This window comes from Erithacus rubecula (genome assembly GCF_903797595.1).
Source record: "Erithacus rubecula genome assembly, chromosome: 5".
Classification (NCBI taxonomy): domain Eukaryota; kingdom Metazoa; phylum Chordata; class Aves; order Passeriformes; family Muscicapidae; genus Erithacus; species Erithacus rubecula.
The window spans coordinates 30,497,419-30,524,384 of record NC_136687.1 but is presented as its reverse complement, the minus strand read 5'-3'; the positions used below and the strand labels follow the sequence as shown (position 1 = coordinate 30,524,384).

The following is a 26,966-nucleotide window of genomic DNA, read 5'->3' as shown; positions in this document are numbered from 1 at the left end:
TGACAGTTGTTACATAACATATTCATCAGTAAGCAGAACAATATTTTGTGAGCTGAGAGAAACTGCATAAACTTGGTTATTATTTTACACCTTTTTCTTTATCACTAAGCAGGAATTATGTAAATTTACCTAATAGGTCATCACTACAAATGTAAGGCTTCTGGAAAATCTGCTGCCTTCTCATCTTTTGTGTATTGTAAGCACATGGTGGCAAACTGCACCTAAAGCAAGTACTGTGCACAGCAGTGGGAGATTAAGTCAAAATGTGCTGTCTGTACCTCCAGACTTCAAGAGGTGAATGGAAGTAGTTCATATGTTTACCTCCCATTAATCCAGGATTGACTTGCCAGTGAAGGAAACTTATGGATGACAGATAGGAAAAAAAAAAAAAAAAAAAAAAAAGTTTGGAAACAACCAGTTTAGACTGATGTTTAAAGAGATAGTAATGCTACTGAAATAGCATTTAAGTGAGGTTAGTCAAAATCACTCCTTTTCACTTCTTGGGCAGCTCAAGTCACTATTTCCTGCAGGTGAAGGAATATAATAATTGCACATCAGTCTGGTCTTCATCTCTTCAATCTCCCTGCTTCAAGACAAGGACAGTCTGGCTTTAAGAAAAGTTACAATGTCCTCATTTAGTAATTCATATTTCAGTGTAAATCCATGGCCTGGACAACTGATGTTTCAATTTCAGCTTTGCAGTGTTAAAAGAAGTTAAAATGGTCACTTGTCTCTCATCTGTTCACTGTCCTTTTGGCTGGAGCCTGCTGGTACAGCTCTCTGGTGGCCTTTGACTGAAGATGGCCTGCCAGAATAGGTTGCTCAGGAGTTTTTTTTTTCTGTACTGCAGCTCAGCCAACTCTTTGCAAACCCAGCCTCTAAATTCCCAATGACAAAAAGGTCCCTGGCAAAACATCAGGATTCTTTGATATCACATGAACCATGTTCTGGGAACAGCACCAAAAGATCTTATCCAAACATTTCTCACAGACCTCACAAACACTAGGGAAAACCAGCTCAGTCCAACAGGCAGAGGGAAGAATGAGTTGCATCTTTCTGCTCCAGTGAGGTCTTTATTACTATTAGAGAGTTTTATCTCCAGAAAGCAACTTCCTTTGTCTCCCTGTATTTCTGGAAAACAGGGCCTTAGCTTCCATTTCAGATCTCACAGTAGCTTTGGAACTAAGAAGTAAAGCTGACCTTAACCAGACTTAAAGTTTCTACTCAGTTTCACAATACACCACAAAGAATAGCTTTTTTTTTCAGATTTTACCTGTTTCGTGACTTCCATGAGTATCTGACAGATTTTTAACCCTTTATGCTAATAACTATTGTGCTTCAAGAAAATCAAATTAAGATGGTTGACTGAACAAACATTCTAATTAAAAGTATTTAGCATTTAGTTGTATGGAGAGGGAACATATGGTTTGTTCTATACATAAAACTTTGTGGATGCTGCAGTCAGTGCCAGAGACAAACCCTACCTATTCTCAGAGAGGCCAAGCAAGTAGCCCTCAGTCAAGGATCCTGTACTCTTTACTTTGCCAAGGAACCATGTAATGACCTGATTGTTTCTTCACATGCTTTTTCAAAAGGTCGTAAGTTAATGGAGTCTAGTAAAAGCATATTTTAAAAATGCCTTGCCTGCTTTGTTCAATTAATTAATTATCTAAAGACAGTATTGTTCAGTTAGGTTTTATAGAAATATAAAAGTAATCCATAAGCAATCACATCCCCTAAATGTACTTTCTGAGTAAATTTGTGTTTAGTACCTGAAAAATGAGTGTTAGAGAATCTGGAAGAGAGGCAAATCCCTTGTTTATAAAGACAAAGACTTTTGTATCCCTCATCAGCACAATTTCAAAGCTTTCTACCTTTTCCATTCTAACAGCATGGCATTCTGATTTCCCGGTGTTTAACACTATAACCACTCCAGCAATGAGATTCCTGCATACATCTCCGAGACAAAAAGTCCCTAAAATATTAATAACTTATGACTAGTAATTATTCTGCCTACAGAGTTGTCACCATGGTGTTTTAAAGTTTGAAGTGTCTTGGTTTATGAATCTTCCAAACAATTCTGTGACAGTGATTTCAAATTCCCCAGCATAGATGTATATGTATCCAGTTGCAACACAGGACCAAAATCCTGGCCTCACTGAAACCAGTGGGAATCAGTTGTTCCCTTTGGAGTGCTGAACTTTCCTAATTATGAAAAATAAAAATCTTTTTTTTTTGGGCTATAATTTGGCTGAGACAGGGCCTAAAAAAGTTACCACATCAAAGTGTTGCAAGGACACAAATTGCAGAAAGTAGTACCTTTTGTGTGTCCTTTTTGGCAAAACCATCCTTTTAAAGTTTCAGTCATGTTTTCAAAGGCAACATCATGCTTTTCATGTTGTCTTGTCAGCTATCTGTCCTCATCTGAAAGGAAGGCAATGTTTAAACATCAAATACATATGTATTTTGAGCTTGTCTGGAACAATTTGGTATAGTCACAATTTCTCAAATTCCATTTGTGTTTTTTGCCTGGTTATTGATCTCTGCAGCCAAGTTCCACTTGAAGGTAGTTTCTCCTTCACAAAAAGCTAAACAAAGAAGCTCAAGAAAACACCTACATACTTGAGGTTAAACTGGGGAAAAAAAAATGCATTTGTAGCACAGGAATAGAATATTATGCATTTAACATGTGTCTGTGGTTGTTTTACTGGGACTACCTTGGGAATTTGCTTAACAGTCTACCTGAATTTTCTTTTACCACAACAGCTACACTCAGAGGGAATGTTTCCAGGTATCTTTTTCTGAGCCAAGCTGCACAGAACATTTTAAAGAAGCATACCATCATTCTATGATTTTAATGCCATCAAATACATGTATTAATCTCTTACTGTTTATAAGAAGATCTAAAATATATATTCAATTATAGATCTTTGATATCACTATTCAGTTTACTTGTAAACTACTGAGATAGAAACAGAAGCTTGAAGTCAGCACTGAAAATCATACTTTGGTTTCCAGAATGTGGAGACTTTCAGGATAAGAATACATTTCATTGATACGGAGCATTCATAACATTTGAAACTTAATTTGAATTACCTTAAAATTCCACCAAAAATCCACATTAAATTTGGTTTATATCTCTTGTGTTCTCAAAAGTATGAATACACTTATTCAAAACTTAAGCCCATCTCCTTTGTCACATGATTTATTCCAGAGCATTCAGATCACTTGGTATTAATTTCACTAACCAAATGGCACACTGGTTTTCACTGCAACTTTGTTACAGATGTTCATGTGAAACAATAGAAAATTAAATAATGTACCATGGTAAAGAAGAAGAGATTATTGAAATTGATATGGAACAACAATAACAAAAGTTTGAAATTTCCATTTGCATGATCCTTCAGAAATTAAACCCAAATTCAGAAATTAATCAAACCCAAAGAGACAATTCTTTATTAAGAAATGGCAACAGAAATCAAACCACTCACCTCCAGGATGAACTGAAAGTAGCTGGGCCATATGCCTGTGGTCTTCACATTCCAGAGTATTATCTCAGTAGTGTCTGCCACATGGATTAATGCCATGAGATGATAGCCCAGATGAGTAATAAAGCAGGTGCAAATAAAAGTCATTACAGCAACCCTGAAGAGTGTGAGAGTAGGCAAAGGTGCTAACACTGAAAGGTTCTGCTTGCTGCTCTGTAAGGAACAGCAGAGCTGTTCATAGCAGAAGGGAGGCACCTTATAACAGCAATTGTTTTAAATTCTCTTAGAGTATTTGAAAAGAAAATATGCTCTATCAAGAATATTTTGGGATCAAACTTATGTCAGTGTAAAGTGAAGGAAGCCCTGCTGACCCTTCTCAAAGTAATGGAGTAATACAGGATTTGCTCTTGGAGCAACTGCTGGGCATGATAGGATGCAGGTACTGGAATCTGGCAGGTTTAATGGAGGTGTAAAAGAGCTGAAACCTCCTGCCTTTAGACAAAACACAGCTGGATGAAAAAAACTGGGTAGGAATTTTAGGAAGAATTAGACACCTAAAGCTGTTGATAGACTTCCAGTGTGATTTTCAAAAACTCCAGAAGAATTTAGAAAAGATGTCCTTGAAGTCCTCATGGACCACCACCAAAATATCTTTTAAAATTGGGCACAACATCATTTTCTGAAGAAGCAAGAATAAAGTTTCTAAACATTTATTAGCTAAAGATCACAGGGAAGTAGTCATTAGTTACAGCTTCTCCCTGAACAGCAGCCACAGAATCCCAACATATCCATTTAACAACCACATCTCCTCTGCTAGCACTGAATACCCTGGATTCTTTTCTATTTCTGTAGAAAAGTAGAGTTAATTAAAACAGAAAAAAACCATGCCTGTAGCCTTAATGTATCATACTACTAAATAAAACCTGTAGAATTAAGTCTATATACAAGGAAGACAGAACTGTTTCCAGATGTGTATACTCAACCCAGTGCAAGAGGTATGTGACAATGTCAGGTCTATACTGTCATAATCAACTAGATGAGCAAGGTACAGAATAATCCCCACATGCTCTGATGCAGCCAGATTTGGACTTTTCATACCAACTATGACATGACTGGGAAAGGGAGGACTGCTCTGGAAGTGACAGTTCAGGAATAAAAACTATCACATTGATAGTCTAGTTCACAGCACATTTTAGTGCTATAAAAGATTGCCATGTATGGTAGTTGGGATTTTTAATGTGGTTTGATTTTGCTATTTTCAAAATGTTTTGCCCCATCTCCTGTCTCTGCCTTGCACTGAATCTAGATGCAGCATTCATTTGCTGTCCTCTCAGTGCCATCACCATTTGAAAATCTAGTTTTATATACTTCAGATGTTCCAGTGACAGAAATCAGGACTGAATAAGGACACCAGCAGGCACTTTGGATGATTCCCTTTACAATATCTTGTATGTATGGTCTCTTGCCTCCTTCCTTTTTCATCCATTTTCTTTCTAACATTTTGTCTTAACTCCTAACAATTAACTCCTGGATTTAGCTTTGTAAATTATTTGTCTTTGATATAGAGTGTTGCCAGTGACATTTGAAGAATCAATATAATGTGAGTGGCAGACATTTGACCTCATAATTCAAGTCCTGTCAAACATACTGCATAAGTAATTATGACCATCCTTTCCCAGCATTATATGCTAAAGAAGTGGTCACCCTTAGGAAACCCGTAATTTTTTACATGACTACAATATTTACACAGCAAAGATTTATAATGAACCCTCAGCTGACAATGGGAATGTGATATCAACTAGGAGAACATTCTTGCACTGCATTAGCACAAATCTAGTTCTCAGAAAATTCAATTTGATAATCTCAACAAACATACAGCTTCATGCCAGATTGGTGCACCAAACCAGAAAAGAATGCCCTACAAATTATGTTTGGAAGAAGTACTTGAGCAGTTTGTTAGTGGAAGACAGAAAGTTGCTGAAGAAATGAGAGAATGCAAACCTACAAAATTTATCCTTGGAATCCCTTATAAATTTGAATTTGGTTTATATAATGACAATATATTAATTACACAGAAATTGAATAAATATAAAGAAATTATTAACAGACCTGACTTTTCAAAAAGATAATGATGGAAGGCTGATATTCAGTTGAGTTATGAAGAAGAACTTTTTAATCCTGAGTTCTCAATGGTGAAAAATACTTTCTGCCAGTCTATAAACACATAGACTGAATTTCCTTATGTAAGTATGGAGCAATTCATGTGTATAGTAGTATCTGCTGATAAAATGAATATTTCATGCAGCAACTGGCATAAGTCCATCAGATAAAACACTTGAAATAATAAAAAAAGATATATTTTATTATAAAAAGTGTATTTCCTGAGTTCATAGCTGCCATGTACTCCTTTCCTTTTCCTGACCTCAGAATGAAGTACGAGGCAATAAAATTCTAAGGGGAAGTCAAATAATAAAACAGAGAACATGAAAGTACAATCCACGCACTAAGCAAAAGAGAAAAAAACAAGAGAGAGAATTGAAAGAGCTATTGAAATGACAGCAGGAATGAAGTGCAGAGAGAGAAATAAAAAGCTGTCAGAAATAATTAGGAGTAGCACAAAAAGTAATAAAACCCCTAAAAACAAAGTGAAGGGTCATTTTATAGCTAGTTAACTTCTGAGAGAAATTATAATATAACATATCTTGTCTTCCAAAAGAGTTGTGGAATTTTCTCCTGCTCTATTTTCTTTAATTAAGAAAATCCTTAAGTGGACATACAAAGTGTGTGTAATTTATCCAGCAGCCTCTGCTGAGAGACACAATTGTAAACTGCATAATTAAAGGTTTGTTTTAGTTTTAAAATTAATGAGTATCCTGCTACTATTTTAAAATTTTTTATCTTTCTGTTTCTATTTTCTACATTTGACAGATTCATTCCCATTGAAATGTTGGAAAATACCTATTATAAGTCCTGACAATTTATCCTATTATCAACTAAATTCATAAGCAAACTAAATACAGTAATAAGTCCTCTCTGAAATGCTAAAAATAAAGGATAATGAGCACTTCATAAATCAGACATTTTAATAAAAAGTCATTAAAACCCCATGCTCCAGTATATAAGGCAGCCTCTAACTAAGGAAGCCATTAAGCCAAGTCCATAATCCAGCTGTTTGATATAAACTGTCTTGTACCTTCTTAGAAGGACATGACAAAATACTGTCAAGGAACAGAAACCTGAGATGAAACTGAGGTTACTTCATGACACTGATACTATTTTTCCAAGACAAGATTTTGAAACTGTACAAGAAAAAGCCATAGGAAGCCTAAGAGGCTGTTAAGCCATAATTGGTGGTGTAGAAAGCAAATTTAACTACTACCTAGGGAAGTTTCTGCCTCCTGTCAGTCACAATTCTCATGACCGATAGATTAACCATTTTGCAGAAGTCAAAGAATGCCATTGCACTGAAAACTCCAAATTACTTGAGCAAGTAGCAGAGGCAGTAGGGACCAGCTTTGTGTATAATTGCTCAGCTATAATTAGCTGTGTGAGCTTTCCTGCCTTTCATAGTATGAAGTAGTCAACTCCACCTCTTTCTAAAGACTGGTTTTGTTTGTGTGGTCAGCTACAACTCAGGAATGGTATAAGAAGCTGTTCTTAACCACCTCTCAGCTGTTTATCTCTATGTCTCAACATCTACTTATTTTTCTGTGGATGACTTATTCCAAGTGCAGAAGGAAATGTGTAGAAATAAGCTCATTTGTCCACAAGGACCAGCACTCCTCCCATACTCTAAGTCAAATGAATACTTTTTTTTAATGAAATACGTATTTATCTTATGATTTAACAAACCAAAACTAGAACAATAAATCACCTTTCACCTTCACCAATTGTTTACCAAAAATAAACACCCCAGGGAGCACCTGCTTCATTGCCCATATCAGTACTGGCATCCTGTTTGAGACATTTCCTTTTTAAAGACTCAGAGAACATATTCACACTTGCTTCTACCTGGCCTAATTTTCTTAGGGATGACAACTTAATATCAGTTATTCCTATTTTGTACAATTCTGGTGTCTTTGTTCATGTTACAAGAACAGCATACATAAAAATCAAATAATGATGACATGTACATCACAAGTATTTGCTTTGCCTGCTTTGAAATGGAAGTGAGGGTTCCCAAAAGAGGTAATAGCATAGGGAGGCAAACTTACTTCCTACCTGCTCCCAAGCTAACTTGAGGACAAATATCCAAATCCAGGGCTCTGAGAAGTGTAAGAGATTACTTTCACCTGGCAACTTCCTGGGTATTGAAAGTTGCTCCAGAGGATGGCAGATTCGATTTCAGGAAAAACTTCTTTGCTGTGTACCTGTGGCACTAAGGGACGTGGCTTAATGGTTGGACTCTGTGACCTTACAGGTCTTTTCCAACCTAAATGATTGTATGATTCTATGAAAATCAGACTGCTCTTGGCTTCAGCTCCCTCTGGTGGGTAATGCACGCTCCAGAGACCAGCAATTACTGCTAAAGGTAACCACCAAAAAATGAAAGAACCTGCAGGTTGCTACATTTTTCTTAAAATACACATAAATACATTGGATGAGCACTGATTACACCAGAGATCAGAGTTAAAGCTGCAACTTCACACATTTATTCACACTTGAAGTAGAAGATACAAAGCTCCTGTCAGAACAGAACTCCCTCTGAATTCAGAGAAGAGATAGGGGTTCCAGTGCATGCAGAAACTGATTTTCAGCATCTAACACTGATTAAAATGAAGAACTAGTTAAATATGATTTTTATGAGAACATTCACTTGGATTTCTGTTCTTGACTGATACTTTGAGCTGTCCTGGTTTCAGCTGGGATGGAGTTAATGTGTTTTGGATTCAGTATGAGAATAATGTTGGTAACACCCTGATGTTTGGTGTTGCCCAGCAGTGCTTACCCCAAGTCAAGGACTTTTCAGTGTCCCAGGCTCTGCCAGTGAGGAAGTGCACAAGGAGCTGTGAGGAGCATGGCCAGGGCAGCTGAACTGAACTGGCCAAAGGGTATTCCGTACCATGCAATGTCATGCTCAGGACATAAACTGGGGAAAATTGGTCAAGAGCCACTGATGGCTGGTCAGGGACAGGCTGGGCATTGGTCAGCAGGTGGTGACCAACTGAAATGTGCACCTCTTGTCCTTCCTGGGGTTTATTACTCTCTCCATTTCATGACAATTATTTTTATGATTACTATTAGTAGTAGTATATTTAATTCTTTTTCAATTCACCAACTGTTCTTATCTCAGCCCATGGGATCTGGGGTTTTTTTTGTGATTCTTTTCCCTACCATGCGGAATGGGCTGAGTGATTGAGCATCTGTGTGATACTTAGTTGCTGGTTGGGATTGAAGCACAGCAAGGGCATAAAGTTTGATGCCCTTTCTAAAAAGTATTTTGTTGGCAGGAATCAGAAAATATTCATTATTTGGCAAATGTCACACCCCAAAGATTCTTCATTTGTTAAAAGGAATTTAGTTTCAGTGAAAAAAAAACCCAACCCTATACTCTTAAATCTGTGATATCTTACAAAACATGTATGCCCACATCTTTATCTTCTGAAATAACTGAAACCTAAAGCATATATTATAATTTATATACTTGGGCACAAATCTAAGTCCTTCCACAAGAACAATGTGCAGACTATACGGCAGTATCCCAAACACATCGGTTATGATAATGGCAACTTGTGATAATTCTTATGTTAAATAAAATCAGTAATCTCTCCTCTACAAAATAGTACTTAAGTTTTGATTACTTCATAAAAATGCATGGGAACATTGCAAACATCAGCAATCTGATAGAAGAGGCTTAGAGTGACACTTTTCTTCTCTCACAAGTGGCACCAATAAATCAAACTTTAGTTCTTGCATCCCTGTGTTGGTTTTTCATTCAGAAGCTTGCTTGTTGGTCTGAATCACATACTGACAGTTATTTTGGGAAAAAACCCCCAAGTGCTCCCATCAGAAAACTGCAATTGTGTAGGAGAAACATTTGGGATAAGAATGGTCATGTAAATTCACGTTCTTCAATGGACCACAATCATACTGTTCACACTGAAGATCAACTTAAGCAACTGTATAGCCTATTCATTAAATTGCTTACAGAATTATATTACATTTAAAGACAACTCAGTGGATGAGAGGCTGAACATGACCTGGAAGTGTGTGCTGGCAGCTCAGAAAGCCAAATGTGTCCTGGGCTGCATCCAAAGCAACATGGGCAGCAGGGCAAGGAAAGGGATTTTGCCCCTCTGCTCTGCTCTCATGAGAACCCACCTGGAATACTGCACCCAGCTCTGAGGTCCCCAGCAAAAGAAAGACATGGACCTGTTGGAGCAAGTCTAGGAGAAGGCCACAAAAATGCTCAGAGGGCTACACCACATCTCCTATGAAGATAGACTAAGGGTTGGGGTTGTTCAGCCTAGAGAAGAGAAAATTCTGTGGAGACCAGATTTTGACCTGTCTCTACTTAGAGGGGGGTGCTAATCAAGATGGGGACAAATATTTTAGCAGCGCCCATTGTCCTAGGACAAAACAATGGTTTTAAACTTAAGAACATGGATTCATACTGAATATAAGGAAAAATATTTTTATGATGGAGGTGGTGAAACACAGGAAGAGATTGCCCAGAGAAGTGGTGGGTGTCCAGTCCCTGGAAACATTCAAGGTAAGACTGGATGGGGCTCTGTTGGAGATATCATTGTAGAGGAGTTGGACTAGATGACCCTTAAAATGTTATGATTCCTTGATAACTAAGCTGCATGGATGAGTTTTACATCACAACTTTCATTCTGAAAGAAACTGTAGAACTTAAAAAAGACATTTCTTTCTTATGAATATTTTTTCCTTTTAAAAAAGGAAACTATCCAACTTTCAGGTACAAGTAAGAACCTGGTATCAGAAGCTCTTCACAAGATATGTAATTTTAATTGGAATTCTAAGCAATGGATAAAATACCCTAGAAAGCTCTTCCAGAATTATTTAAATTAGCTCCTCTCCCCTTATGCTGCTTCATATGTTTGCACTTATATTAAGTAACATAAGGTTTCTATAAGGTGAGGGGCTTACATGCAAGTCACAGTCACATATAGCATAGACATGTTTGTAGACATGTAGGACTGAATCTTCCATGTGGTCTCTGCTTGCTAATTAATCTTGAAATTTCTGAATCCTCCTGCTCATGTATCATGGACTGGGCACAGAGCACATTTGTACAAACCTGTTTACAGTACTCATAGTTCTGTGCTAAGAAAGAAGTACTAAGTGACTTCATTAGCTCTCATGTATAACTGCTTTGAACAGCAGAGAAAACATCTAATTTTCCTCTGTTCTTAATATAAAGCCCAGAAAAGATCTGTTTGTAGAAGCTCATGAAATCTGTGTTTTTGCTGTTAAATTATTGTGTTATTAAGACTACTCTGCAGTAGTAATTTTATTCTCTGCAGTTAAATAGCACTTCACAGCATGTGTTTTATTTTGTTTGGCCAAACACTAGGCTTTCTGGTCCTCTAGTAGTGCCTAAAGAGTTGCCTGCAGATTGTAAAAAGAGTTACATATGTTTAAGTGGATTAAAAAGCACATTGAACAGGAAAAGGCATTGAGGATTATTGAGAAGTAATGTCTATTTTACATATTTATTACAGTGGTAACACTCACCAAAGTATTGCTCGTCCTACCACAAGATTCTGAGGAGTGCCAAAACTGATGATGTCTTTAACTTGTTACCAAAATTAATGTGTCCCCCTCTTTTAGGAAATAATGCATAGCTGATCATTCTGGCTGAATGCCCTTCTCCTAATTTTGGGTTTCTAGTCTCACCTGTCTCCAGAAGCTCAGTGGATGTTTCCTCTCAGAGAGGAAGTGGAGCACATTCTTGAAATACGTTCTGCAGTTTCTGGAAAGTGCTCAGCCATTTGCTCTTAGCTTGCTGCCTGTGCACAGATCCCCACTGAAAATATCCCTGAAAAATGTGCTATGAACATGACTAAAAGACAAGCTGTGAGAACATACTGGAAAGTTAAGAACCTGCTCTAATCATAAAACATGATTAAAGAACACCATTACTTCAGAGAGGTGCAGCTCTAGCCTACCAAACTGCTGCACAGTTTGGCAGATGGCCAGATAAGGGTTTGAGACTTATTACCTCTGTTTTAACAAGTATATATCTCAGCTGGGAAAGTTACACCATCTCTAAGATGAGGATCAAATCTCATATGCCTATTTGATGGCAGTGTAACCAGCATCATCAATAAATACTCAGGGAATATTTTCTTTCAGATAATATCTTCCAGTGCTGTACTTCATGCTATAATGAGAAAAGCACTGCTGTTCATTTAAATAATGATTCATTTGCATGATAAAATGTTGAAGGAAACTCTTCAGACTCTGTATTTTTTTAATGCAAACACTTAGCAATTAGATTTCCATTGATTAGAGAAGTGAATTGCCTTCAGATTAATGAAGAATAAATTAATCTCCTTAACAGATTGGAAAGAAATGCATATTTATTCCTTTACCAAATGACTTCTGAACAGAAGGAATTCAGCACTCACCTGACAGGCAGCAGTTTGTGAGTACTTGAAACAAAATGGACATGAGGAGAGCAGATTTCAGGTTACTCAGGGAACTAGTAAGTGTAGTCTCCTGGGCAAACATTTTTGCAGGTGCTAGGCTCTATCAATGCTGGTCACTTTTTAAACATCACCTCCTAAGAGCACAGGAGCAACAACTCCCAAATGTTGGAAGTCAGACAAGGCAGAAGGCTTGTTTGGCTGAACAGGGACCTTCTCTTGGAGATAAGATGAAAAAGGGAAGGTGTATGCCCAGTAAAAGCAAGGTCAGGGGACATGGGGGAATATAGAGATGCTTCTTGCCCTGTAGGGAGAAAATTTGTGCAGCCAAAGCTCAGCTGGAGATGAGGTTGGCCAGAACTGTGGGAGACAATAAAAGGTTTTTGTCAAATACGTTAATGACAATAGGCAGTGAAAAATAGCAGGCAGAGGTGTTTAACACATTCTTTGCCTCTGTCTTCAACACAGATGATGGACCAAGGGGGTTTCAGTGCCATGAGATGGAAGAGCAGGACTCATTCTCAAGAATGTTCAACTCCCAATTGACCCTGAAATTGTGCAGGATCTTCTGCTTCATCTGAATCCCTAAAAATCTATAGAGCCTGATGGGATTCATCTGAGAATCCTCAAGGAGCTTGCTGATGTCATCACAAAACCTCTCCTGATTTTTGAGTGGTTTTGGGAATCCAGAGAGATCCCAGTAGACTGGAAGCTGGGTGACACTGTCCTGATTTTTAAGAAGGGCAAGAGGGAGGACCAAGGAAGCTACAGGCCTGTCAGTCTCACTTCAGTGCCCAGTAAAATAATGGAAAAGACTGTTCTGGGAGATACTGAAAAACACCTGGAGGACAATGCAGCCATCAGTCCCAGCTAGCACAGCTTCAGGAGAGGAAGTCTTGCTTGTCCAATCTGATTTCCTTCTGTTACGTTCTATTGAGGGATGAAGATGACACATTAAACAGATCCTGCTCATCTGAAATGTTTGAGCCCAATTCTCTGTTAGAATGAACTCCATTTATACTTTTGATGATTTGCCAGTTCCTAAAAAGTGTTGAGTAACACCTTCCTGATTACCATCTGCCTGCACTGCTTTTTTGGTCATAACCATCTCTTTTGATACCCCATGAGACAACACATCAGTGTCTGCTTTTTGCATTTTTCAGTTAGGTTAATTCATCCAATTATGCCTTTAAGTAATTATAAGATTTTCTTTCATAATATTCCTGAGATGATGGAATTATCAGGCTTTTGTCTCATAAAACCTGAAAACAATGAAAAAAACCCACATACTCAAGGACATAAATTCAAACCTAATCTATATCCAGCACAAACCTACCAGGTTTCTTATAGTGTGCATCAGTGTAAACTTTGTATTGCTGTCCCTTCCTCTTTTGCATTCTAGATTTACAACATGCCCTTTCTTTACAAACCAAAACCAATAATGAACTTGATGTACTTGATGGACTTATAAATTCAATAGAATTCAAAATTTAAAAACAAATATATGGAATACCTTGCAACAAATCTTTTATATCTCATCTCTGATAATTCGTCAAAATTTCCAGATGTAGTGAAACACGATGGTGATAATTTCTGACACCACCTGGAAGCCCCCACCTCAGGTGCATCAGCTGGAGTTACAACCTTTCTTTACAGTAGTTGCACAATTGAGGATAGCATTCTTCCATTAATGCAATTCTTTCTGTCTCTGATTCTAACACAAATAAGTATAGTGAAATCAGGTTGTTGCAATTTAAAAAAAAAAAAAAAGCATTTTTGATTATTTTGCTGTGTTTGATGGCAGAAGTTTTGAGCAAGTCAGAGGATAAATATTTCTCAAATAACATAGACATTCTTATTCTTAATCTTTGTACATTGATACTTGAAGTGATTTGATGTAATATTTACCTCACCAAGACTGTGTTTATATGCACAAACATGGCAAATCACATTTTAACCATTTTGCTTACAAGACACACATTCAACTGGAGATTTAAATACTGATGAGCTGGATTTAAATTTTCAAAATGTACATCTAAATCCAAATTTTGTGCACTCCCCTTCCTTCCAGCAGATAAAACTCTGAGCTTGCAACAGTCAAAATACTAAACTACTCACAATCTTGAGGAAAAGATGAAGTGAGACTTTAGAGTTGTCTCCACTTCTTCATAACAAATAACAAATTGCATTTGCTTGATATACAAAAATTCCACAGCTTCAAATCAAAATTTCTAAATTTGTTCCTGTATGTAACTTTTTTCTGGTGATATTCTTTCCTTCCCTCAAGAGTTTACTATTAATACTTAAAAAAAAAAAAAAAAAAAAAAGTTTTATCATCTTTTAAAATACCTTAAGAGGTATTTTAACATACAAACAACATGTTTATCAGTTGTAATTTTCAGAAGACTAACCAACCGTGTTCTTAAGGCTCCAGACTCAAGCTGTTCCTTCCTCCTTCTTTCACTCTCCACTTCTACTGTCATCTTTTCTCCTTAAACAGATATCCAAAGAAGTTGAGTATATACTTTTCATATTTAGCATGTCTCCTCATAGAATATCTTTCCCATTTCCTGATCCTGTAAGACAGTGACCTGCTTCCTCTGTGTTCATCAGTACAGGATCTAACAGAGCTGAGACTGTGTCAGTGAAACAAAGATTATTGTGATGATCACAAAGAGATTCTGCCCAATTTTTACCAGTCAGAGACTGTAGTAGAGGTCTCTAGTAAATACCTTTATAAAAGGAGTGACACATTGTACCTTGTACATTATATACAACATGACACAATTATCTTAACTCATTCCAGGCGTGAGGCATAAATACCAGTCAGTAGTTTATAATTTCTTCCTTCCCCACCCAGTACACCTTTCTGTATGAAAGCCATGAAGGAAACACTGAGTACCCTTTTTTGCCCATGCTAGGAAGAAAAAAAAGGAGGGATATTACCTGTAGGAATGCACCATGAGAACCATCATCATGCCATGAAATCAGGAAACACAAGGTAACTGCTCCTGCTCATCTGACTGAACAATTAGTTACTTTACACATATACACAATAGCTAATAGCCTTATGTATCACTTGCACTTTGGGCACTTTAAACATCACAGTAAGCAAGTTAAAAAAATATAAATAACAGAAATAGTGGATCTATCTTAAGATAGGGTGCTACAACTATCTTGTAGAACTTCACCATTTTAATTCTTTCAGACTGATTATAAACTAAGTCCAGACAGCCTTTGTTGACTGCATACATTGAATTTCTTTCATTCAGAGCAGTAATATTGTATCTCCTCTCCTTCCCTCAAATGAAAAGGGTTAGAACTGGAGCTCATTAATATATTAGAATCTGCACTGACTTCTGTAACAAAAATTTATTGAAAGCAATGGTTAAATCACGTGGAGTATAGCTGTACAGTCAAGCTAAAATTATCCATAAGGATTTTTAAGTCACAAATCCACCACATGAAGAGAGACTCTGAAACAGGCTAAGCCACTCAAATCCAGTCAGTTTTATTAAAGCAAATTAATTTGCCTCAATACCTGGCCATCCAAGTATCAAAGGTCCACTTTGTTCCAGGGACAGTTCTGTTACTTTATTTGCTTTCACTAAGTGAAAACTTTTTTCCCTTTTCAGCCTTAGGAGAATATTAAAACTCAGTTTCTGTATTGCTTTCCCACAAACAGGGACATTAGGAAGAAAAGCACTAACCACCATCTGCTTGGCCTCCACTGGGGAAAAAAAACAACCCACAAACAACCCTAAAAACCACGCAGTCACAGAAAGAAAATCTTCCTATGAACTCTTTTTCATATAAACATCACATAGGCAGCTTTAATTTTGGCACATCCTTACTTCTGAGTAGGATTATTTCCTTTCCTTTAGCACTATTTTAATTTTGGAAATAAATTTCTATATGACACCCTGTACTTTTATCATCTAAAGACATATGGGATGAGGAAAGGAAAATCATAATTATGCAATATGCCAGTTAAGTAAAACCTGGTAATACTCTAGTGCTGATCTTCACAGAAAAATATAAAACTAATAATGCTGGGGAAAAATTTGTTACCAGTCTACACAAGCTCTGTACTTTTTATCAATGGGCTGCTACCTTTTCCCTGAGCTATTATAAAATCAGTGTCTTCAAGGTCAATTGAAGCATCATTTTCACTATAGGTAGAGATCAAATGATTGTCTACAATGGAACAGCAGCTCTTCACATAACAATGCTTTCTTCACATTTCTTTTACCTCCAGGAAATCATAAAATGCATTACTCACAGAGATACTTGATTTAAAGCAAGATTCTGCTCTGAAGAGCAAATTTATGCAAGGCTGTCTATATTATCTTTCAATTTTATTGTAGCAGATAATTTTTGAGAAAAATTTTCCTTCTTCCTCCTATATCACTTCTTGAACAATATCTTCCAAATTCAGACTGGGTTAATTTTGACTTTCTGATCATTAGCAGTAATACAGATACTGCAGAAGAAACAGTGCCCTCAGAGACACCCACACCTCACTCCTCTCTCTGTAGTTACAGCCTGGCTTTCCCTCTCATTGCTATGACCTTCTCCCATCTCACAACATAAAAAACTTGTAGTAGCAACCACAATAGGAGTCTTCAAATTTCTGCCCTAATTTTAACATGAATACTTTAAACACAACATCTGTAGGAACCACAGGCATGAATGCTCAGACACAGCAGAGAGGGACAGCTATGTCACATTTTCAGTCTGACACAGGACACCAGTGCCTGGATGTAGATTTTCATATGTCTTGTGTAATTTAGCCATTTGGAGTCACTCTTCACTTTGCTCTGAATGAAGGAGAGGACAAACAATTAATGATTTTCCAGTGCCTAGCCAATATGTTTTGTCTTACTTTTGAGAGTACACTGGAGTTCAGAGGCTGCTTTCACAGGCTCAGAAAGAGAATAATGAGAAACATGACAGGAAAACAAATTCTTCTCACAACCACAAAACAGACCCATTCTGAGATGAAATCAAACCCATGTTGGTGAAAGAAACCAGAACAACAGAAAGAAAATCTACAACCCTCTTGTCCTTTACCATAGCCCAAACTCATGCCAGACTTAAGCATTTGTTTTGTTGTATTGCCCTGTAGCAATCTATGCTCTTCTAGTTTTGCATACAAGGATGTTTCCTCCCATCCACTTCCTCATCCAATACACTCAGAATTCTCACACTTCTGGTATTTTCTCTGTTGAATGAACATCTCTTCCCCACTTCATTCTGCTGTTAACTGCAAGAGCTGAGGATGCCATACTGTTGAAGGAAACAATTTCCAAAGGGAAATTATTTCTGGTACAGACCAGTTCAAGGATTTTCACAGCATAAATTTTATAGTATAACCCAAAATCATTTGTATTGCTTCAGATAAGAGAAGGATAGCATCCTTACATTTGCACTCTTACCATGGATCCTCTATGGAGAAATGCTGGCTTTTTTCCTACTGGTCTTTTACTCACCAAAATGTAATTGTTCATCAGTTGGGTACCCCTTATCTATTCACCCCACATACAACCAGTCAGAGGAGGACTGCAGTAATTATCAGTCTCCATTTCAGTGTATCTGGGTCAAGCTGAGCAAAGGAGTGAGCAGGATATAGTAGGCACACACTGCTGACTAATCACAGCTGTTTATTCAACATAAAGGCAGTCTGCATTACTCCCTGGAATTTAAAACATTAGAAAGCAATGGGGCATCTTTGGTCATGGTACTGACAACATTCTGGGCATCTGCTACCTTTAATTTACTGCTACTAGTATTGACACTTGTCTTCTCAGGTCAAACAAAGCTCTACTGCAAAACTCATTAATTTAAATAGATGATGTAGCCCTACAATCAAGAGCCTGAGTAATCACCAATTTTCTACTGCCAGTAGGTCTTTACTAAAAAAAAAAAAAAAAAGAAAGTGGATTTTTCAACAGTGTTTACAATTCCTTCAGGAGTCATGATCTCTTATTTACAATTGTGCTTTGTTTGATAAGAATCATTACATTTTTCCTTCCCCTCATTTATCACTGCTCAGGCCTCTCTGTAATATCAAGTACCCAGAACCTTTAAATGATCCTGTTTCAGCCATCACAGTGTATCAGAAAATGCTTCAAACAACACAAATTACCTTCCACAATTTACACAGAAGCAAAAGACTGGTATAAAAATTTCCAACACAAAATATTTTCTGCAAAAGTAGACTCCAAAGTAAACACATTTACCAACAGGACCAGAGGAGACTCTCAGATGAGAGCATGTGATTTACAGGTAGACTAGGAGATGAAAAATCATGCATTTCACAAGGTTAGCAAATTACACACAGTAACACTATAAAAAGCAAGAGATCTGGTTCTTATTTGTCCTTCTCCCACCCTCCCTAACTAATCCATTCAGATAAATTGTCATAGCAACTTGATTTATGTACCAAGGATACCAGCAAAGACATGTCAATTCCCCTTGGAGAGCTTGTGAATAGAGCCCTGCCTGTGCTGGTGCTGGCAGAGACTAAAGCTAAATGCCCTTCCTTGCTACAGGCTCATGGACTGCCAGAGCAAATTCTCCTGGCACTGGCACTCTGTGCCAGGTGCTCTTGCTCCTGGCCACAGCCATGAGCCTCCAGTTTATGTCAAAGGCAAGGCTGCATCATTCAGAAAAAGTCCCTTTTGTACTTTACAATGTTTTACTATATGAGAGTAGAGTTCAAAAAGAAGCCAGACTTTCTGAAATGATGGATGCTGCACAGAGTGGAGCACACTCTCCCAAAGAAACACCAGACTTGCTCTGTGTGTATTGAATGCAATGGGTATTTGGCAAAGTCACTGACCCTCCTATCAACAACAAACACAGCAGCCTGAAGATCATGTCAACATATACCACTAGAGGGAAGGTAGAAGTCTTCCAGCAATTTTTAGGAATGCTTTCTTTGTGACAGAGTCCTTTCAATTCCAAATTTGCAAAGTGAAAAGTGCAGTAGGCAATGCAGAATTTCAAACAATAAACACATACCACAGCAGATAAATAGACATTTATTAAAATTCATCTCAAAACAAAAATAATAAAGGACATTAAGGCATCTTGTATTCAATAACAGTTCATACAGTGAGGATGACTTTCTTATACAAGAGAGCAGATTAGGAAAAAAAAAGTAAAGAGCTCTCACAAAGTTCTCCCAATACATTTGATGGATTACTGACTTCCACTATCTCACCACTTAGCCAGCAAATCCCTTCAAAGAATGCCTATTTCTCCAATGAAGCAACTACAGAATCCCAACACTCACTGAGACACGTGCAAGAAAGCACTTTTGCCCCCCCCACTTTTGCATCCCACTGTCTGTGAAGATGCACACTGGAGAAAGACCAACAGATGGGATATCATGGAGAATAAAGAAGCTGCACTCCTGCTATAACCATTTGTTTTTGAGCAGACTAGAATATTTGGCCTTGCTTTCACTAGTGTCTACTATTTCAGCCAGTAACTAGTGAAAACAAGACCACAAGCTCTAGCCTGTTTTGCAACAATTTGTATGTTCTCCTTCTAGTCCATACTAGATAAACAAATGACAAAGGCCTTATTTCCATGGAATAATTTATTTTGACTAATTAAGCTGTCAAGTGACCAACCACTGTTATAGTGCTTTTTTCTTCAATTGGAATAAGAACATCAGGAAATGTTTACAGTATCATTGGGTTCACTATAACAGGATTTTACTACAGACTAAATATAAATTAATAAACACTTCAGCACTATTCACTTCACCACACTGGCTCTCTATAACTTTGTCACATTCTAACCTTCACTTAAGGCAAGTTTGTTGGTTTTTCTGAAGATGACCACATGGCCTCTAGATAAACTTTTGTGACTAGATTTACAAGTTAGGAAATCGAGCTTTATAAAATGCTTACTTCAACAAATATGAAAGTTATTAATAGAGAGATGGTGACCCAGAATTGCACTGTATTAAAAGGTGGAGTTTCCTTGTACCAAAGTCCTTTATTCATCATCTTTAGAACCAGTTTTGCTTAACTATAAAAGAGACACAAAAAGAAAGTATTCAAAGTTTAGAATGCCATTCCATTTATTAGGAAACAAGAACATTATTTCCATCTCACACTGAACATGTGTATACTTAATTAACAATACAGACTGGTTGTGCTACTGTACCAAGAGACTGAAAAGCATAAAAAAATAATTCTTAAGCTTAAACACTAAATAAGCTTATTTCCTGACCACGAAAGTTGAATAAAAAAAAAAAAAAACCAAAAAAAACCATCAACAAAGCCCAGAAAAGCCTCAGGGCATTGTTTCTATTTAATTTGAAGGCTCTAACACCAGCTCTCAAAAAAAAAAAAAAAAAAAAAAGTAATGGAACAGAAGTTTACCTTCACATATCTCTGAGAGAATTCCCATATAGAAATTTAGGCAATATAAAAATAGATATTAATATAAACTTAGTATTTCTCACCTTCTAAAGCTAGGCTTTAATAATTATTTTTTAATATTTTTAAATTTTTAATTATTAAAAGTAGCATGACTGTCATGAAATCTATCTGAAAATCAAGACATTCACTATAAATAACCACTTTTAACTCAGAAGGACTCTGCCCAAAACAACCTTCAACATTTAGTTGCTCTTATTTAACAACTGGAACTGGTGTTAGGTCTTACAATGAAAATTACTTCAATTGTGCAAAATAAAATAGTTTGCTTTCAAAATTGTCAAGCAGTAATTTTTACTGAATCAGCAAAAACAAGAGGGTGGAAGAAATCAATATTGAGGGAGCAAGTAGAAAAGAATTACTCACTGGAGGAGTTGCAGCAGAGAATGAGGCTTGTAGGAGACAGCAAGGTGCCCCTACTTGGGATAGCTCCCTTTTATTTCTTACTCATTCACTGCTCTCCAGAACCTGGCAGCACTACCAATTTGTTTTAAATCTTCATGTCATGTAAGGACATGAAGATTTGCCTTTGGTTAGCAAAGCCCTCTCATTATAAAATTAAAGTTTAATTGCTCAGTAAATAAAAAGAAGCTAACGAAGTTGAAAGAGTGAAGTCCTTCAGACTAATATTCAGAAAAAACTATCATTTTAAAGCTTTTGAGAAATCTGTAAATTAGAAACCAAAATAAGCTGCAGTTCTTACTCTTTCATAAAAGTCTTTCTAACAGTAAAAAAAGAGAACTTGAAAATACTTACATGCTGGACACATATAGAAATTAATCAGACATCACAGTCAAATCCAAACATAGGAAAAAAAGCAAGAAAAAAATTTATCAGATCAGTTTTCTTCAGAAATAAGTTCAAATAATTTTTAATTTACATACACAGCATGTTCACAATACTGTATATAATACATTCACTTTACCTTAATTACATCAACCCAGTTCCATCCTCGTGGAAGCTCCCCTTTGTTATCTGCAGAAAAAGGTTTTAATTTCAACACACAAGCTAAGGGGAATATTTATCTTTCTTCAAAACCAACCCACACAATTCTAAATATCCAAACCCCTTAACTTCTGCACTCCAAAGCCATGAGGACAGAAACAGATTCTAATGCCTTAAACATTAGTGTGTTTAGAAGTGTGCTCTTCAACCAAACTCAAAGTGAAAGGAAGAGATAAAATGGCCTTAAGCTGTGCCAGGGGAGGTTCAGATTAGAAGATCAGATTTTAAAAAAAACCATTTTCCACTAAAAGAGGAGTTAATTATTGGAATAAGTGGCCTAGGTAAGTGGTGGAGTCACTGTCTCTGGAAGTGTTCCAAAGGTGTCTGGATGTGGCACTTGGGGATAGGTTTAGGGATGATTATAGTGGTGATGGGTTGACAGTTGGATAGATGAACTTTATTTCTTCCAACCTGGGTGATTTTTTGATTATGTGATTCAAAGTAGTTCAATTTAAATAAAAACACCTCAGTCCACCTGAAATTTAGTTCAGAAGGTAGATGCAATATGAGCTGGGCTGATCAGCAATGCTGAATTCAGTCAAAGAACTAAATTTTATGCAGCTTTTCCTTTATACAGCTAACATTAAGTTTGCCAATTATACATTAGGTTAGGTAGATGATATGCAGAAATCACTATCACAGGGTACAACTTACTGCTACCATAGGATAGTATTATCCAGATCATTATTGAAAACTGAAGGTGAACACCAAAGTGTCATCAGCAAAATTAACTGAGGTAATCAACATTTTCAATCAAAATCCTTCTATTTCATTGAAAGCTTTAAATATCTGCAGAAGCAATTCTATTTCTAGAATGCAAACTTAATTAGATGCTTTACTTTGGGTTCCAGATGAAATACTTTTGTTTAGAAATGACATTTTTAATTATGCAAATTATTTATGACGACCCATCAACAAACTACACCTTTTGCTCTAAGTGAATTTTTAGAGGTCCCAAATCCTCTCCTTCCATAACTGCTTTTTGAAAATTTCAGTTTTGTCACCAGCTGAAACAAAACAAAACAAAGCAAAACAAAACAATTATGTCATTAAATCATGACTCTACAGAATGTTGCTGTGACCAGAACTAACATCTCAGGTAAGAATAATTCATCTAAAACAAATTAAATGGAGACCACAGACTTAAAGTAGTTCATCTTCTTAACAAACTACTAGTTCCTCTTTCTCTAGCAAGGTGTCCTTGCTATAAAATTTGGATTTTTTATACTATCAAAGCAAAGATTATTATAGCGAACAGACCTGTTTTATCGGCTAGTTTTCGTTTCTGGGTTTTGGATAACTGTTCCTTTTTCTCTTTTTTCTTGCTTGGTGGCACATCAGGAGTTCCAATTGAAATACTATTGCTTACTGAAGTCTGAAAAGGATAAAAGTGGTTGTAAACATTGTGCATATTAGTTCCATGGATATCTCTGTGTGATGTGATTACTGAACCTGACATTCTGAATTACCTTGACTGCCATAAAAAAGAAATGCTGTCAGCAGCCTGCAGCTTTTAATCAACATATAATCAGGGCTGTACTTTTAGAAAACACGTGTTAGGGACTGGAATTATTCTCTTCTAGTTGCAAAGGGCACCTTTTTCACTTTCAAAATTTAATCATGGAGGTGAATTAGTATGCATGGATTCAGACTTCCAAAACATAGAAATCATTCCTTTTTCCTCAAAGCAGCTCTGCTGCATCATCATGGCAAACAACAATATGCTTCCACAACCCAAAAACCCCAGACTGACCCAGCCTGACTACTTTAAGACCCTGGAGGTGCACTTATGCAATCCCAGTAAGGCTGCAGTAAATTGCCACCTCTCCAATCCGGACACGTCACTGTTTCAACTTCCTTTAGTTCTGCTTCTGCTCCAAGTCTCCATTTTAATGTTATCCTCTGGGACATAATAAGAGGCTGCAAACCTTTTGGTGTAACAGCAAAATAACTATCAAATAGAACAATTATGACCACAGAGCATTGTGGTACCATGCTTTGTGTGCCACTTTTAGCCACTAACATGTATAAATAATGAACTGATTTACAACTTAGAGAGAACTCTGAAGTATTCAGGTTATAATAATCATTTTTTTTTTTCAGTTTTAAAAGCATGAAATAAAAATCAGAATTAATATACTTACCACAGTGTTAACAGGTTGATTTTCCATGAACACCTCCTTATTGTCTTTGGCATATTCAAAAAGTGTGTATGTCATCGCAGTTCCAAGGTTTGCTTCAACTTCTACCATTAACTTGTCCAATATACTTTGCTTAATAGCTGAAGATCTAAAAGTAATTGTTAAACTCAACTGTAAACTAGACAGATGACAAAAGGCTCTTCAAACAAAGAGTCTCCACCACAAGGCCAGGGAGTGAAGCTGTCACAAACACTTACATTGTGTTGTTGAAGAAAGCATCCATTGATATGACTGGTGCTGTTTGGGGATATGTTTCTGGCCAGGAGACTTCTATTAGAAAGGCTTTGGGATCTCCACTTTCACCTATCTGAAGAGAAAGTAATCCAGCTTTAGAAATCAACAGTTTCCAGTCACTTTCTGAGGATTACAAAGCCAATACAGAAGTCTATTCCTTCTTTCAGACCATCTAAATTCCTTGAGACAACTATTTTGATAGTTACCAGTTAGAAAATAAGCTGGTATCTAGAAAGAGCATTGAATTTTGGACATCAATATCAACATTCACCCTGCAGTTTTCATTCCAGAACAAGCAGCAGAAACTGTCAAGTGTCTTTTTATGGTTGGGGGTTTTTAACTCCTTTGTTTTAAAGCTACTTTGCAGCATCTTCAAGCCAAATATTATACTGTTACATACAAGAACAGAAAATATGACCCTTCCCCCACCCCCCCCCAAATATCTAACCACAGAGCATGAAAATAAACCACAAGACAGGATTAAAATAAGGATGTTAATAAATTAGTAACTTAAAACAGAAAAAAAAATGGGTAAGAATGTCAATATTTATACCTCATACCTACAGGCATTTTATTTCCCTGTACAAAAGACTGAGCAGTAAAAGATTTAAGAAGTTAGTCGAATGAGTTTGGTTTTAAAAAAATAATAAGTTACAGCACACTACAGCCATACAATCAGAAATAACTGTTTCACACAAGGATTTGGAAAACTAGCACAGTAAGGTTTCTAAAACCACCCAAAATTCTCCCTTATTTGCCTCATTATAAAAATCAGCCTTCATCTAATTAAGTGTGAATAAAGTGTGTCCATAAGAGAAGTCCTAATCAAAGTAAGGCTTTGGTACTTCAAAATTAAAAAAAAAAAAAGTAAAGCAAAAAATTGCTGCTTTCTTATTTATAGCATCTGTTTCAGCAGACTGGGCTAACTGACATTCAAAAACTTGTTTAATAGTGAAATAAGTAAGGCTTTAAATGAAGAATCTGCAATATTTTTCAAGGCAGCATTTACAGTTCATTTCCCACTGCTACCAAGAGCAGAAGTGGCTGCAAGGTTCACAGGGTTCTCTCAGGAAAGCACTGTATGTGTGCAGAGCAAATCCTGCAAAGCCATATGAATTCTATCTTCTCATGCACTTACTTGCATTATAACTTCTCACAATACAGACTTTTCTTCATGGGAAAGGTGTATTATTGCCTTTGTATGACACTAAGTTTTATTGTATTTGAGTTATCCTAACTTTTAATAAATATTTTTTGTTTAATAAAAATCAACGACCAAAGCTAGTGAAATATAAAATGACACACTTTAGGCTTGTAGGCATGTCATATTTCCCCTTTCAAAGAAATTAAATTTATTAAGAAGGATTCAATCAATGAAAAAAGGCTGCTCTTATTTGGCTGGGATTCCAAGTGCTATTTATTAATTGAGCTGTATCTTATTACAATTAGTGACATCATTCTTAAGTTATTTGAGAAGTGACAGAAAGGTGATTTTAGATGGTTTCTCCCTGAAACAGGCATATAGCATTTTCAGAAGCCTCATTTCTGTCCTATGGGTGCCTAAGATTTCATGAGCAAAGTTTTCTGGCCATCAAAAGATTTTCCTCAGTCTGTGCCCAGAAGAGCTTCAAGGTTTCTAAATTAGAGAAAGCAGGTGAGAATTTCATCTTACTTGTAAGTCCTTGAGCTCAGCACTCCCTGTATGTCTCTTCTGACCAGACTGTGTCAGTACACATGCCCAAAGCATTTTGTGGATTTTCTCTTTAGCAGGTCAACAAGACATGACCAAGATGTCTCTTTGGACAAGAGACTGGAACCTTGTAACTGAGCAGTTAACAAAGGCTCCAAATTTTACATGGAAACATCTCTCAATTACATGAAAAAAACATCTCTCAATTTACATGGAAAAATCTCTCAATTTCTCACCTGTTAGGGTAAATATTACACAGCAGGCTGGCACCTTCAGAGGGCTTGACAATTCTGGCTATGCAGGGCACAGATGTGCAAGTGGGATGCCTGGCTCAGGGATAACTGGCTTGTGGTGCCAAGCAACAGCATAAGAAGCAATGGGCAGAAACGACAGACAGGAAGTTCCACCAGAGTATAAGGAAGGACTTCTTTACTGTGCAGTGACTGAGCACTGGAATACTGTCCTGAAAGGCTGTGGAGTCTCCCTCACTGCAGATTTTCAAGAACCGAGTGGCCACGATCCTGAGCCACGTGCTCTAAGATGATCCTGCTTGAGCAGTGAGATTGGATCAGATGATTCACTTGAGGCCCCTTCCAACCTCACCACTTCTGTGATTCTGCAATAAATCCATGCTGGATGCAGGTTCATACACATGACACCCTGTGCTATGAAGCATCGTTGCACCAAACATCCTGAAAATACTCCCTGCGGATCTATCCTTTACTGCACATCAGACACCTCTTTGGCTCAGAACCCCCTAGTACGGCAACTACGGGGCAGCAAAGTAACTCCAGGTGCAGCTCGGCCTTACCCTGTACTGGAAGGACACCGGGCTGAGCTCCCTGAAGCACACGTCTCCCTCGTAGATAGAGCGCAGCGCTTCCAGCTCCATCTGCAGCCGGGGCCAGAGCAGGGGTTAGGGACCGCAGCCCGGGCACCGCAGCCCGGGCACCGCGCTCGCACTGCCGCGCTCCCGCCCGGCCCCGCCGCCTCCCAGCGCCCCCTCCCCTCACGGCTCTATCCCGCGCTCCCAGCCCCGGTTCCGCTCTCCCTGAGGCAGCGGGGCCCGGAACTCACCTCCTGGTCCTCGTTGGCCGCCATGGCCGGAGCTGCCCGCTGCCACCCCGCTCGCTCCGGCCCGGCCCGGCCCCGCTGCCGCCGGGGCTGGGCGGGCCTGCCTGGCGCGGCCCCGCTGGACTCGCACGGACGCGCCTTCCCCGAGGGCAGCGCGGGGCACCCGCGGCACCGCCCCCTGCGCTGCCATTGGCCGGCGG

At 37.7% G+C, this 26,966-nt stretch overlaps 1 protein-coding gene across 3 annotated transcripts; it reads right to left on the bottom strand.

The window, feature by feature from the left end:
• Window positions 1–19,133: 19,133 nt before the first annotated feature.
• RWDD4 (RWD domain containing 4) lies at window positions 19,134–26,943 on the bottom strand. 3 transcript variants are annotated; one of them, XM_079305930.1, is made up of 7 exons: window positions 26,770–26,941; window positions 26,504–26,584; window positions 23,966–24,075; window positions 23,712–23,856; window positions 22,828–22,942; window positions 21,488–21,537; window positions 19,134–20,149 (listed from the first exon to the last, which is right to left on the bottom strand). In XM_079305930.1, exons 1-7 carry the CDS (start codon window positions 26,791–26,793, stop codon window positions 20,117–20,119), a joined length of 558 nt encoding a protein of 185 aa, XP_079162056.1. In that variant the 5' UTR covers window positions 26,794–26,941; the 3' UTR covers window positions 19,134–20,116. The 3 variants fall into 3 exon arrangements, with proteins under 3 accessions (XP_079162056.1, XP_079162055.1, XP_079162057.1); XM_079305929.1 differs by lacking the exon at window positions 19,134–20,149 and adding an exon at window positions 20,184–21,321 and having other exon boundaries at window positions 26,770–26,942; XM_079305931.1 differs by lacking the exons at window positions 19,134–20,149; window positions 26,504–26,584 and adding an exon at window positions 20,640–21,321 and having other exon boundaries at window positions 26,770–26,943.
• Between the last annotated feature and the right edge of the window lie 23 nt (window positions 26,944–26,966).

Coding starts and splice junctions, on each gene's coding strand:
- RWDD4 (XM_079305929.1), bottom strand. CDS start 26,793: ATGGCGGCCAACGAGGACCAGGAG. Junction 23,857..23,965: donor GCTTTCTTCAACAACACAAT/GTAAGTGTTTGT, acceptor AATTACTTTTAG/ATCTTCAGCTATTAAGCAAA. Junction 21,322..21,487: donor ACTGGGTTGATGTAATTAAG/GTAAAGTGAATG, acceptor ATATGTGTCCAG/CATGTAAGTATTTTCAAGTT.